Below are 12,721 nucleotides of genomic sequence, written 5' to 3' on the forward strand. Positions count from 1 at the left end.
TTGAGAATAAAAGTAGATAGACTTAGGCTTTGTTTGGGACAGCTGTCTTAGGCTTCGTTCGGGACGGCTTTTTTATTGCTTTCTAAAACGGAATTTTAATAAAAAAATAAAAAAATTTGTATTAAAACTCCGTTTTAGAAAGCAATAAAAAAACAGTCCCAAACGAAGCTTTAATGTTTTCTAAAGCAACTTTTTAGTACAAAAAATTTACTAAAAAGTTGATTTAGAAAATAATAAGAAAGTAGTCCCAAACGAAGTCTTATTCTACTCCTTAAAATCTTGGTGTCATTATTATTAATGTAAGTGAGAATATCTTAATGTTATTTTTATAAATAGATAAGATTTGAATCTTATGTATAAGTGTAGGCTTCGTCTGAGACAACTTTTTATCATTATATTTTTACTGCTTTGAAGATATTTTTTATACTAGAAATCTACTATAAAAGGCTTTCTTACTGTTTCTTAAATCAGCTTTCTTTTGTACTAAAAAGTTGCTTTAAGAAACAGTAAAAAAGCCGCCCCAAACGAAGCCTAAGTTTAGCTAATAATTTTAATTATATCTCTTTAATTTTGTTGGAAGATGGAGGACCATTTTGTGCTTCATGTGGACAATTTGCTGAGAGAATCAACAGCAGAAGCAGCTGCTGAAGTAAGAAAATTATCTGTGGAAAAACCTGAGAAAAATGATATTAATGATGAAACAATTGGTAAGATTGTAGATTGCAGAATTTGCCATGATGAAGATGATGTCTTCAAAATGGAAACTCCATGCTCTTGCTGTGGCACTATGAAGGTATAATTGCAATTTTAAATTTTTTTTTGTAATTTCTTTTTCTTTTTTTGGTTCATTTTCCTAATATAGAAAATTGTATATTATATATTTTTTAAATATTTTTTTTCTTACAGTATGCTCATCGAAAATGCATACAAAGGTGGTGTGATGAGAAGGGTGATATCATTTGTGAAATATGCCGACGGGTAAAAAATACGTTATTTAGAACTATCGTTTTCAAGCTTACTCTTTTTGTGTTTATGCGCAGAAATTATTATAAGATAAAAAAATAGCTGTGATATTAATATAAGCGATTATGTTATTGAAATAAATAGTATTATAATATGATAATTAAGATAAACTATGCTAAACTAAAATAATTTATTTATTCAATTAAAATAATAGAATAATTAAATTTTAAAAAAAATTAAAAGATTCAATAATTATCGAACTGATTTTTTTTTTTTTCAGCAATTAATTTTTTTTAGGAGGATTTCTACACATATCATTTTATTTCATGTTATTTATATATCCAAAGATTTAAGATTTTTTTAAGGAGCATGGTTGAGTTAATTTAAATTAGAAATAGGAGCAGAGTATTAAAAAATTTAAAAAGAAGCAAACTATTCAAACAGAATGACACATTCTAAAGAATGCGCCAAATCATTTGGGGCATTCACCCTAGTTAGTCGAACAAAATTCTGAAATTATTGTAGCAATTCGTCAAACATAATGGCGCATTCCATTGAATGCGTCAAACTGTTTACTTATTCTAAATACGTCAAACAGTTTGGTGCATTCAATGGAAGGTAATATTCTGTTTAGCTAATTTGTTTCTTTTAAAAAAAATTTAATACTCTGCTCTTATTCCTAATTTAAATTAAACATCATGTCCTTCTTTAAAAAAATCATATATCTAACACTCAAAATTTCAATATTTCATGTCTACCACTTTATACAATTTTAATATTAAATATGATAATCCTATATTTCATTCCTAGTTACCACCTATACTATCCTACAAATTTTAATATTTTATTTCTTACATTTTTGTTTATTCTGTAGGTAGTAGGTATGAAATACCAAAATTTTAAATGTTAGATATGTAAATAGCATGAAATAAAATGGATTATATGTGAATGAGTGAATCTCCATTTTTTTATTACAGTAAACCCAAAAAACCTTAAAATTATTTCCTTATTAACCCTAAATGATTCAAAAAAAAAATTAAAAAAAAAAAATTTAGTCTGCCTGATCACCTAAGAAAAACTGGGACCATTATGTTTTATGTCAGCTTCATTTGAAATAAGTTTCTTATCGTTTTCTAAAGTAAATTTTTAATATAAAAAATTTATAAAAATATCAAAAAAAATATTGAAAAAAATGTCTCAAACGAATTATTAATCTCTGAAATGAACAATAATTTTAGAATCAAATATTGTCTCTGTGTTTTGATTCAGCCATTCATGCCTGGCTATCATGCACCTACTAAGCTCTTCCAGTATGGAATGATGACTACGAACATGATAACAACAGCACCGTTCAATGAAGAAACAATACCATCTGAATATGATGAGTACTCCATTTCAAGAAGAAGAAGCATTATATACTGCCGTTCCATAGCTATAATAGTGAGTTCTTTTTACTTGTTAGAAAGAGAAATTTCGCACTGAACTTTTACTGGTATAAGCAGCTTTCACTGGCACTTGGCTTTCAGTTTTTACTTCTTTTGTTACTTCGGGAAGGACTTACAATCATCATCAACGGCACAGAACAGTATTCACTCCAGACCTTCATGGTGATTCCTTCTCTCATGAAGATAGCTTCAAATCTAACAGACTGATTTTTGTAGCAATTTTGGTTGGCAGTAACGATAGACAATGATTGATCTGATGCATGAAATTCTCACATTTAAAGGAAGATTTATGCACACAGTAGACTAAAGGCTTTGTTTGGGACTGCTTTCTTACTGCTTCTTAAAACAGTTTTCTAGTAAAAAATTAGAAAATAACTTTAAGAAGCAGTTAGAAAGCCGTTCCAAATGAAGCCTGAATCATAAATTATCATAAGGTGAATCATGCTTCGTTTGGGACAGCTTTCGTATTGCTTAATAATGCAGCTTTTTAGTAAAAAAAAAATGAAAAAGAAAGTTTTATACTAAAAAATTGCTTTATAAAGTAGTAAAAAAACTGTCCCAAGGGAGAGAGATTATTACGTGCGGTGTCCAGACCGTCCAGAGGGGAGTTCGGACATGCCACATCACCCGGATGCACTGGGCCCCGGGTGATGTTGGGCGTCCAGATTCGCCTCCGGACGCTGCACGTAATAAACAATGAAGCTATTTTAAGAAGCAATAAAAAAAACAGTTTTAACAGTTTCTACTTACATCAGATCCAGCTGCTGAAAACAGCTGGAATTGTTCTGCCACTGTACATAATGCTGAGAGCAGTCACCACATTACAGTGTTGGCAACAACAACTACTACGGCAGCAGCAGGTAATTTTTCCTTCACTGATACTTATCCTTCTAATGAAAATCAACAAACCTTTAGTTTTCATTAAGCATTAGTGCAATTATCTTTCTATATTTTGTACCTTATATAGGAGACAAGTGAAATATCAACTCTGAGCAGAGCTTGAAGCTCATAGCACAACTGCTAGTTTGCAACCACATCTTAGCCTTCTCTGATGGATTCTACCACGAGCAGCAGGCCGCAGCTGATCAACTTCATTTCACTGATACAGAAATCAGATAAGTGCCATGGAAGGAACTCAATCAAACATTGGGTTATTTTATAATCTGAAATTCAAACAACGAAGGTGTTGAAGTTGAACAGTTTAAAGCACCAAATGTTACTACATGGGATACATGTTAAACTATCTTTACGGCTATAAAAAGAATCGAGCACTCGTTCTTGATCGTCTGATTAAACATTCAATGTTTGAACACTTGGTATTAAAGCACCAAACAAGATTGAACATTTTTTAAAATCTTCAATATTTAAACAAACAAGATTAAAAAATAGGTTTGATTCATTTATATTCAAAAATAATCTCCTAAACTCGTGAAAAAACTCAATATGAAGCTCATTAAAAAGCTCAATACATATTTCATACAAAGCTCAAGAATAAGATTATTAATAAATTCAATTACAACTCTGAGCAGAGCATGAAGCTCATACATAGCACAAACTACTAGTTTGCAATCACATCTTAGCCTTCTCTGATGGATTCTACCGCCAGCTGCAGGCTGCAGCTGATCAACTTCTTCATTTCACTGATACAGAAATCAGATAAGTGCCAAAGAATGAATTCAATTGGGAAATTTTATGGTCTGAAATTCAACCAATGTTTAAACAAACGAGCTTAAATAACTATTTGTTCGACTCATTTATATTTCAAAAAAACATCTCTTAAAAAGCTCAATTCATATTTCATACAAAAGCTCATGAATAAACTCATCAAGAAACTAAATTATTATGTTATATAAAGCTTTATTAAGTTTCACTATAAGATTAATGAACTTAATAACAATATTTTATATTTATTATAATTTAATAGCATAATAAGCATTAATAAATAAATTTCAAAATTAATTAAATATTATAGCATGTATTAATTAGAATTACTTATTCATATTTACTACATTGTTTGTTTTGAGTTAATAGATAAACTCGTTCATTAAAAATATATTTCTTTAGCTTAACAAACTCCTCATTTTTAAGCTAGAAATGCTCGATAAGAAGGCTCATTTCGTTTATCTTATGATATCTCGAACACAATATAAATCAAACATACATGAAACACAAATTAAACATGAACATCAACCATTTTAAACAAACAAAATTTGAAAGAAATAAAAAATTTTGAATCGAACTCGAACAAGTCATCATTGATAACAGCAAGTTCAAACACTTGCTCAGCTCAGCTCAACTCGGCTCGCTTTAGTTGCAACACTATCTTTTCAACAAACAAAAAAAAAGGCAAAGGCCAGGCACTCTCAAGTACATCTATAACAGTGAGAAGCTTTAGATTTTTTTTTTTTTTTTCAAAAAGGAAGAAAATAAAAATTTAATACAATTATAGATAATGTTCATGAGTCAGATCCATTCAGTTCACATTAGGCACATGAAAGCAAGATTCAATGATATTCAAAACTGGCTGTAACAAATGAACTAATTTATTGCCCTTGGAAAAGACCACGTAATGCATGGACTGCTTCTAGCTGATGCTGCTAATGTGAACTGTAATCTAAAACTAGTTTTGCAAATATTGCATACTCAGAACTAACTGATTTCAAAATCCAGCCCAGTTGAAGAATCCCACGCAACCACTTCGTGTACAGGTCACATGACCTTTTAATAGAATGCACCGATTACCTAGAAATCTGGATGATCAATAAATATACATTGAAATTTCAATCACTTTCCTTGAAGAAGACCATCAGTTGAGAGATTGAGGAGTTTGATTGGCAGAAACCTCTTCCTAATTTGAGCTCTTCCGCCTGAAACAAGAGAGTAATTAATGACAGATTTATAAACAAGGATAAGACTTCGTTTGGGACGGCTTTCTTACTCCTCCGTAAAGCGGCTTTCTAGCACAAAAATTTTAATTATTGTATTAGAAAGCCGCTTTAAGAAGTAGAAAGAAATCCATCCCAAACGAAGCCTAAGTTTTATCTCACATGAACCACATTCCTCCCTAACAGATCAACTAAAATAGGGATGTTTACCCTCCTACTAATCAAACGTTCTTTAAAGAGTGGTGTAAGTACTTCCGATTCTTCTGTTGTGTCCTCCAAAAGCACGCCAAAGCCCCAAAGGCACAGCTGGCGAGGGCAATGGCGAGCGCAGCAGCAACAGGGACAGCCACAGCGTGTGTGGTTGTTATCACATCATCAACTGATTCATCCTTTATTCTGTCTGTGACCCTCCCATCTTTGTAAGAAGAGACGAGAGAACTTCCATAATAATTCATTATAAACTTATAAACTTCATCTTCATTCCAGTCTCGCATGGTGTGGCCACTTTTGCTGCTAGAAGAGACTAAACATGATGGACAGAGCTCCTTGGGAGGCCAGATCATCTTTGGATATCTGGGGTCGTCAGTTCCCAATTCCTTTTCTTCTCTCATTAACCTTTCATTGACAGTATTATGAGAGCTCCACAACCAAAGCACTAAGGCACGAGTTGTGTTAAAAGGGACGGGGGCACTACAATTGCCAAAAATGAAAATAAAAAGTTTTTAAAATAATTATGAAATTTATGAAGAAATTTGCAGCTGCTTTTAGGTTTATATACCTGGAACACATCTCATGAAAATGTCTTCGGCATTCTTCACACATGAAGAAATTATGAATGAAATCCCGTATAACTGTGAATGTTAGTTGAGCCTCTCCATCCCCAATTCTTACAGAAAGTGAGTGTAGTAGAATCCAGAGGCCACAACTACAATAAATGTTTAGGCATGAGCTCCATTGTATCGATTCCAATTAAGTGAAAATGTTTGAAATTACCATCTACTTGCTTCTCAAATACATGCATCTATCTCAACCTCATAATTAAAACATTTGAAAAGCGCCACTTATATTGGTTCAATCATCATTAGCAAAGGCCGCTTGAGATGTTAACAAGGTTGTTAAGCATCTCCAACCGAAAATCTTATTTTTCACTCCAAAATGCAATGAAACTTAAAAATGTTGTGATTCATCTACAATCGAACTCCATTGCGCGTGTTTCTTCGGCAAACCTGGTTGAGACAGAAAAATCGTGTTGGTGAACAGTGCCACACCAATTTGGCGTCGCACTATTCACCAGCAAGCAAATAGCGGAAGATTTGGAGTTCGGCTGGAGTGATCGAACGACACCATACGCATATTTGACGTTCGGTTGGAGATACCCTAACTGGCATCTAAATTAACACTTCTATTTTAAATCATTATTCTTGTTTGAAGAGGAACCAATTCTGGCTTACTTACTTTTTAGACCTATTATTTTGTTAGACTGTCTAGTAGACCTTGATATCATAATAGACACATGAAGAAATTGTGCGCAGAGTATATAGAAAGAATAATATGATATCACTGATGACTATTATCTTAAAAAAATGTATATTTGGTCTTACTTACTTTCCTTACCTTGTATATTATGCACTCAACATAAAGAATTTGGATGAGACAGCCTATTCCCTTTTACAGAAGACTCTCTTCAACAAAAGCAAGAAAAATGTAAACGTACATCTTCAACCCTATGGTCTACTAGTTGGTTGGTGCTTGGGTCCCTTTTTAGTGATCATGGGTTTGTGTATTGATATGTGAGGATCTATGATGCACAGACACGGACAAGGCGACACGGATACGACATGACACGGACACGGGACACGTCAGTTATTGAAAATATAGGAGACGGACACGGGTTGGACACGGTATTATAGTTTTTATATTTAAGAAATAGTATATAAAAATTAAATAAGTATAATTTTAAAAATAATTTGATAATAAGTCATTTAACTAGAATTTGTGCTTAAAATGATTAGTATTAGGATGTCAAGAGTCAGATGTCGATGCCGTTTATCAGTCACCGAGAGAGGAGATGAAAATACCTTCACTGTCAAAAAAAATGAAAATGAGAATATTCGATGATTGGGTATTAAGTGCGGGCGTTGATTTGGTGTTGTGGATAGGAAATAAGAAATTTATTTTAAATCCCACCAAATACAAGAAATTATATATAAAAAATTCATAAAATATTTAAGATACGCGTGTCAGACACGCGTGTCCAATTTGTATTTAATATTTTTTAATCGGACACGTTTTCGACGTGTCCGACACGTGTCGGATGAGTGTCGTGTCAGATACGGTGTCGGACACTGCACGCCTCTTTGAGGAGAAGTGTCGGTGCATCATAGGTGAGGATATGAGCGTAAGTGAGTATAGAACATTCAAAAAAAAAACTTGTTATTTTTGGTCAAACAGGCAGACAATATGAATAAGTCGCAAAAGCATGAAATGCTACAAAAAGAAAAGAGCTATGAAGGGGAAGATGGATAAAATACCTGTACCCCCTTGTTTCATTTCTACTCCCACGACAAAATATCTGCAGCATAACATAATATTATCAACTAAGCAAACCAACACAATCTACAAACTAAATACTTCGGCTCAAAGTGAGAACAGTCAGTTCAGAAAGAATGTACTGGGCTGAATGCTTACCCAATAGCCACGAGGAACTTCTTTTCCACAAATTGGGAAACTTTTCGTCACATCTCGTGCATAAGATGTGGAAGCATTTTGTGAACTATTAGAAAGATGTAAAGGCCACAGTTCATCAAAATTGATGAGTATTTCAGCAGCTCCTTTTCGGCACCTGAAAAACAACTTCCAAAGTAAGAAATTAAAGATCATCTTTTCAAAATCAAACGAATGGAAAAGAACATCACCACCTTTTAGAAGGATGATGAGCTATCAAAAGCTGGAAGAACTTGATAAGTGGTGCACGAGTTTCTTTCCTGATCCTCTGAAACATATATAAACAAAATCACTCAGGCTTAAAATTAAAAATTTGCACAACTATAGAAGAACTACCTTGCTATCCGTGATTATCTCAAATGACTGTGATGTTGCTTCTTCAACATCATATATTGCTCGGGCAATCTTCACCAACAGGCAAAAAAAAAAAGTTAGTCTCTTAACAAGCATATTATTTTAAGGAAAGAGGTTATTCAAGAAATATTTTTAGTGGTCCTGATGAACACCATAATTTTCATACAAGGACTTAACCTGTTCAGGATCAGTGGCATTCCATGGAAGAGTACTTTCATTATCATATTTTTCATCATCCAAACTGAATGAACTGGAAAAAAAAGAATAACAATTAAAATCAGTCTATAATGTCTGAAAGAGCATAATGATGTATAAAAATGATCAAAATTGTCCGTCAATTATTTGTGAGGAATCAAAATAATCTTCAACTCTTTTGAGGGATCAATTTGGCCCCTCAACTTTTTAAAATGGAACATTTGTTATCCTAACACTCAATGTTGGAGTTAATGGTTAGAAAAACTTTTTAGAAAAATTAAAATTATTTAAAAATTACATTTAATAAATGTTTAATTAAAAATGACAAAAATACCCTTATATTTAACACAATTAACTCCAAAATTGGATGTTAAGATAAAAAAGATCATATTTTAAAGAGTTGAGGAACCAAATTAGTACCTAAAGAGATTTGGGGGCCATTTGGTCCCTCACAAAGAGTTCATGAACCATTTTGATTATTTTCTCAAAATAAATAAAACTTAGTTTTCCTACAAACATCTTTGACTTTCAACAAATCTGCTACTAGACTACTTATATGCTTTTGCTAATTGCTATTTTGGAGGCAATTAGCATGTGGCACGAAACACTATAGTTTGACAAATGAAATTCAATAGTAAAGGTTGATTAAAAAAATGCACCAGATTGATTCACCACCATTTCTCTGATTTTAAGGCCTCATTTGAGAGGCCTTTTTTTGCGAAATTATTTTTTTGTCGTTGTTTGGGTGGGACACTTCTATAGAAATGTTTTTTAGGTAACTTCATTTTTCTGTTGTTTTCATAAGCTTATTGATATTTGTTTCCCCGTTGGAAAACTCCATTCCCTTAACCAATATTTCTAAAACTATCTTTTACAAAAGGTATCGGATAACCAAACGAAGCCTAAATCGAAAGGGATGATGCATTCAACTTTTGGATGGTGATTGTTTATTTAAAATAAATCATAAATTTCATTTCTTTAATCAGCCATTCTCCTGGCTTGAATAGCCACATAAGTGGGTAAGCCTAAGTTATCAAGTTAACTACTACAGAACTACGTCCACATAATTCACTCATCATTATCAACCACATCAAATTATTCATTTGGGTTGAATGAGCCCTACTGCAGAATTCTTCATTTAACTTGGTTCCAAACTTTTTTTAGTTATGCCATACAAACCTATAGCCATTCTTCCATTCAGCCAAACAAAAAGTGATGTCTGTGTTATTCATAATACGAATGCCAATTATCAATCAAGAACACTCCATAAAAGATGTACCCATCGTTAGTGCATTTGTTGATCTTCAATGGCACATAAAATGTCCATGAAAAAGAAAACTTTACAAAATCCGAAAGTCAGAAAAGGGGGAAAACAGAAAGAATTCAAGACTGTGCCGTTTTAGTATGCTGTTAAGTTTCATTACTATAGATATTGAGGAGGCTTCCTGGAGAAAGAGAGTCTCAACTCCATGAAGCACCTATGTTTGCCTTGAGCAATCAAATTCTGCTCCCCTAGAAATGACGAAAGCCAGGAAATAACAGCTTGCCTGTGATAAAAAGAACAGGCCTTTGATGATCTAAAAGCTTATTCGAATTGTGGATAGACCGGTTCCTCGATGCAATGCTCTCATTGTCTTTAAATTCTCCTAGAGAAATGTTGTCAGGAACCAACAGAAGGGGACTAAAAATCCAACAAAACATTCACAACAAATAGCCCTACTTCTTCTCAGAGACCGCAAAGGCAAATTTCTATATTTAAACCAAAATATTCCAAGAAGCACCAATAAAAAGTGAAATATCGTGGGAGGTCTAATGTTGAAGGACTAATGGATAAAAAGAGAACTACCAACCAATAGTTACAGTAACCTGAACAGCAAGTAAAAATGACAGTATTCATATGAAGAGAGCCAACCAGGTAAAAAAGAAAACAGACAAAAAACAAACTTGATAACTTGCCTTCCAATTCTCTTATTTATCCAATTAAGCAACTGCTCTGCTGTCCTTGCATCATCAATTGACTTTATCTCACTTTTTTCCTGATTAGGATCCCATCCAGTAGAAGTAAATTTAGGTGGTGGACCCCAAAGAAGCATAGGGTAACGACCAACAGAAAACTTATCACACAGGTTTGTATTCACCTGTGCTGCCAAGTGGTGACCAAACAAAAATTTGGATCAGTCAGAAGATATAGATGCTGCTGAAATTAACAGAATTATGAAAAAGGCCAATTGAATGCTCAAGATGCATCTATCAGCGTAGCAAACTAAAAACAGAATCAGATCAGTTGGCAGGTAATTATCAAATTGCTAAAGTTTTATCCAGTCTGTCGAGCAAAGAAGGCAACAACAACATCAAGCCTTTATCCCTTAATAAATTTGACTTAAGTTAAGAAAGGTAGAGGTAGACCTAAAAAGACTTGGTTAGAAAATATTATAAATGATCTTTATTTATTAGATTTAAACGAGAATTTGACTTTTAGTCATGACACAATGGAGAAAAAGGAATCATGTAGCCGACCCCACGTAGTGGGACAAAGGCTTGATGTTGTTGTTGTTGTTGTTGTTTCTCTTTTAATGGCTAACATTCTGAGCCATAAAGCATTGCAAGTTTCACCATCTTATAGAATGCTTTTCTTATGTTTGTTTTAGGTACTTTTCTATCACAGAAAAAACCCGATGCATTCCTCCATTTCAACCATCCAACTAGAATTTTACTACTAAATTTTCCATCTATTTCACCATCACTTTGAACTATATACACATGATATCTAAAACATATAATATTTTTAATGGCTTGATTGCCCAAAGTCACAATCCTCCTACTAGATCTATTACTACAAAAATTATACTCCATGTACACGATTTTAGATCAACTCAAAACGAAAACCTTTAGACTCTAAGATTGACCTCCATAATTCAAGTTTTCCTTCAACCCTCTCTCTCTCTCTAGTCTTATCAATAAGAAGAATATCATCAACAAAAAGCACATACCAGGGTACATCCTCTTGCAAATGTCTAGTTACTCTAGTAAGAACATCCATGGCTAAAGCACAAAGATATGAGTATAAAGTTGATCCTTGATGTAATCCAAATGAAATAGGAAAGTTGTTCGGATCGACATAGGTAACACCATGCTTATCTCAGTTTTAAAAAATATAAAGTTTTTCTAAAAAAAATTATTAAATTTATATTTCCATTACCAAAAAATGGGGATAAATTTATACCAGTAAAATTTTCACCATGTAACTTTTTGTATATTATAGAGATTGAGATTCTTAACATTTTGAATATTTTCTAAAAATTTTATACTGGGTATTTTGAAATGTATGCATTTTAATTGAATAGAAAATAATCTTAAACCCAAAAATTAATGTTGTAGTACAATTAAAGTTTTGAAACAATGTTTTGAACAATCATTTATAATTTGGTGAAATTCTAAAATAATACATTTTTTCTCAGTTGCGTATTCTATTGCCTACCGTTATAGCAAGTTAGGAAAATTTTGCATTGAGTTTCTTTATGCTTTAATTATTGCACTGCAATGAATTATGTGTTATATTGATTGAATTATGTGAGTTTTGATATGAAAAATGTCTATTGAGAGATATAAAGGACCAGAATACTTTGGATTCTGACTGATGCCAGAAATATGAAACTCTTTGAAATTCATTCTGTTGGCAGCCATAAGGAGTCAAAATCTTGGATTCTGTCTGAAAGAGTGGGAATTATGTTTTGTTATAAAGGGCCAGAATCTTTAAATTCTGCCTAGGACAAGAGAAATTTGCACTGTGAAATAAAGTTGATATGAAATTTCAGTTTATTTAACTACTCATTATTATTATATGAATTTTTGGATAATTATTATGTTATTATTACTCTGCTCAAAACAGTAAATTATTATATTGCATTTGATCATTGATGCGGACATCGGCACGAAAATCTGGCGCATCTATCACAGGAGGCGCCGTAAATCGACGGCTCTGATTTAAGTGTCATTTATGAATTATTTTCTGCATTTTAGTTTCTATTTTATGTTATTTCATGTTTTACCCCTAGGTTAATTTATTTGAGTGTTGTAGCCCGATGGGCAATTTTGTAATTTTTATTTTCTCATGTTTTGGCCTATATATATGGCCTTTATCTATTGTAATAGGAT

At 32.7% G+C, this 12,721-nt stretch overlaps 2 protein-coding genes and 1 long non-coding RNA gene across 4 annotated transcripts in view; 1 reads left to right on the forward strand and 2 right to left on the reverse strand.

Moving 5' to 3' along the window:
• The first annotated feature begins 580 nt into the window (after nucleotides 1–580).
• LOC110100465 (E3 ubiquitin-protein ligase MARCH8-like) lies at nucleotides 581–2,453 on the forward strand. The gene is made up of 3 exons (XM_028693736.1): nucleotides 581–793; nucleotides 907–978; nucleotides 2,233–2,453. The coding sequence occupies exons 1-3, from the start codon at nucleotides 581–583 to the stop codon at nucleotides 2,443–2,445; spliced, it is 498 nt and encodes a 165-aa protein (XP_028549569.1). The 3' UTR covers nucleotides 2,446–2,453.
• A 6-nt stretch (nucleotides 2,454–2,459) lies between these two features.
• Nucleotides 2,460–3,816, reverse strand: LOC110100466. Its single transcript, XR_002303566.2, has 3 exons — nucleotides 3,367–3,816; nucleotides 3,159–3,298; nucleotides 2,460–2,661 (listed from the first exon to the last, which is right to left on the reverse strand). It is a non-coding gene; the product is annotated as an uncharacterized LOC110100466 (long non-coding RNA).
• A 968-nt stretch (nucleotides 3,817–4,784) lies between these two features.
• Nucleotides 4,785–12,721, reverse strand: part of LOC110100498 (sulfhydryl oxidase 2) — a 17,133-nt gene continuing 9,196 nt past the window's right edge. The window contains exons 4-12 of one of the 2 annotated variants that reach the window (XM_020828027.2): nucleotides 10,523–10,704; nucleotides 8,549–8,621; nucleotides 8,354–8,422; nucleotides 8,212–8,285; nucleotides 7,982–8,135; nucleotides 7,825–7,865; nucleotides 6,072–6,218; nucleotides 5,546–5,983; nucleotides 4,785–5,275 (exon numbers count right to left, since the gene is read on the reverse strand). In XM_020828027.2, the coding sequence (XP_020683686.1) occupies nucleotides 5,257–5,275; nucleotides 5,546–5,983; nucleotides 6,072–6,218; nucleotides 7,825–7,865; nucleotides 7,982–8,135; nucleotides 8,212–8,285; nucleotides 8,354–8,422; nucleotides 8,549–8,621; nucleotides 10,523–10,704 (1,197 nt within the window). In that variant the 3' untranslated portion in view covers nucleotides 4,785–5,256. Of the gene's footprint in view, nucleotides 5,276–5,503; nucleotides 5,984–6,071; nucleotides 6,219–7,824; nucleotides 7,866–7,981; nucleotides 8,136–8,211; nucleotides 8,286–8,353; nucleotides 8,423–8,548; nucleotides 8,622–10,522; nucleotides 10,705–12,721 lie in introns of both variants that reach the window. The other variant, XM_020828026.2, reaches the window with a different exon arrangement.

The sequence above is a fragment of the Dendrobium catenatum genome, unplaced genomic scaffold, assembly GCF_001605985.2.
Source record: "Dendrobium catenatum unplaced genomic scaffold, ASM160598v2 fragScaff_scaffold_353, whole genome shotgun sequence".
Taxonomy (NCBI): Eukaryota; Viridiplantae; Streptophyta; class Magnoliopsida; order Asparagales; family Orchidaceae; genus Dendrobium; species Dendrobium catenatum.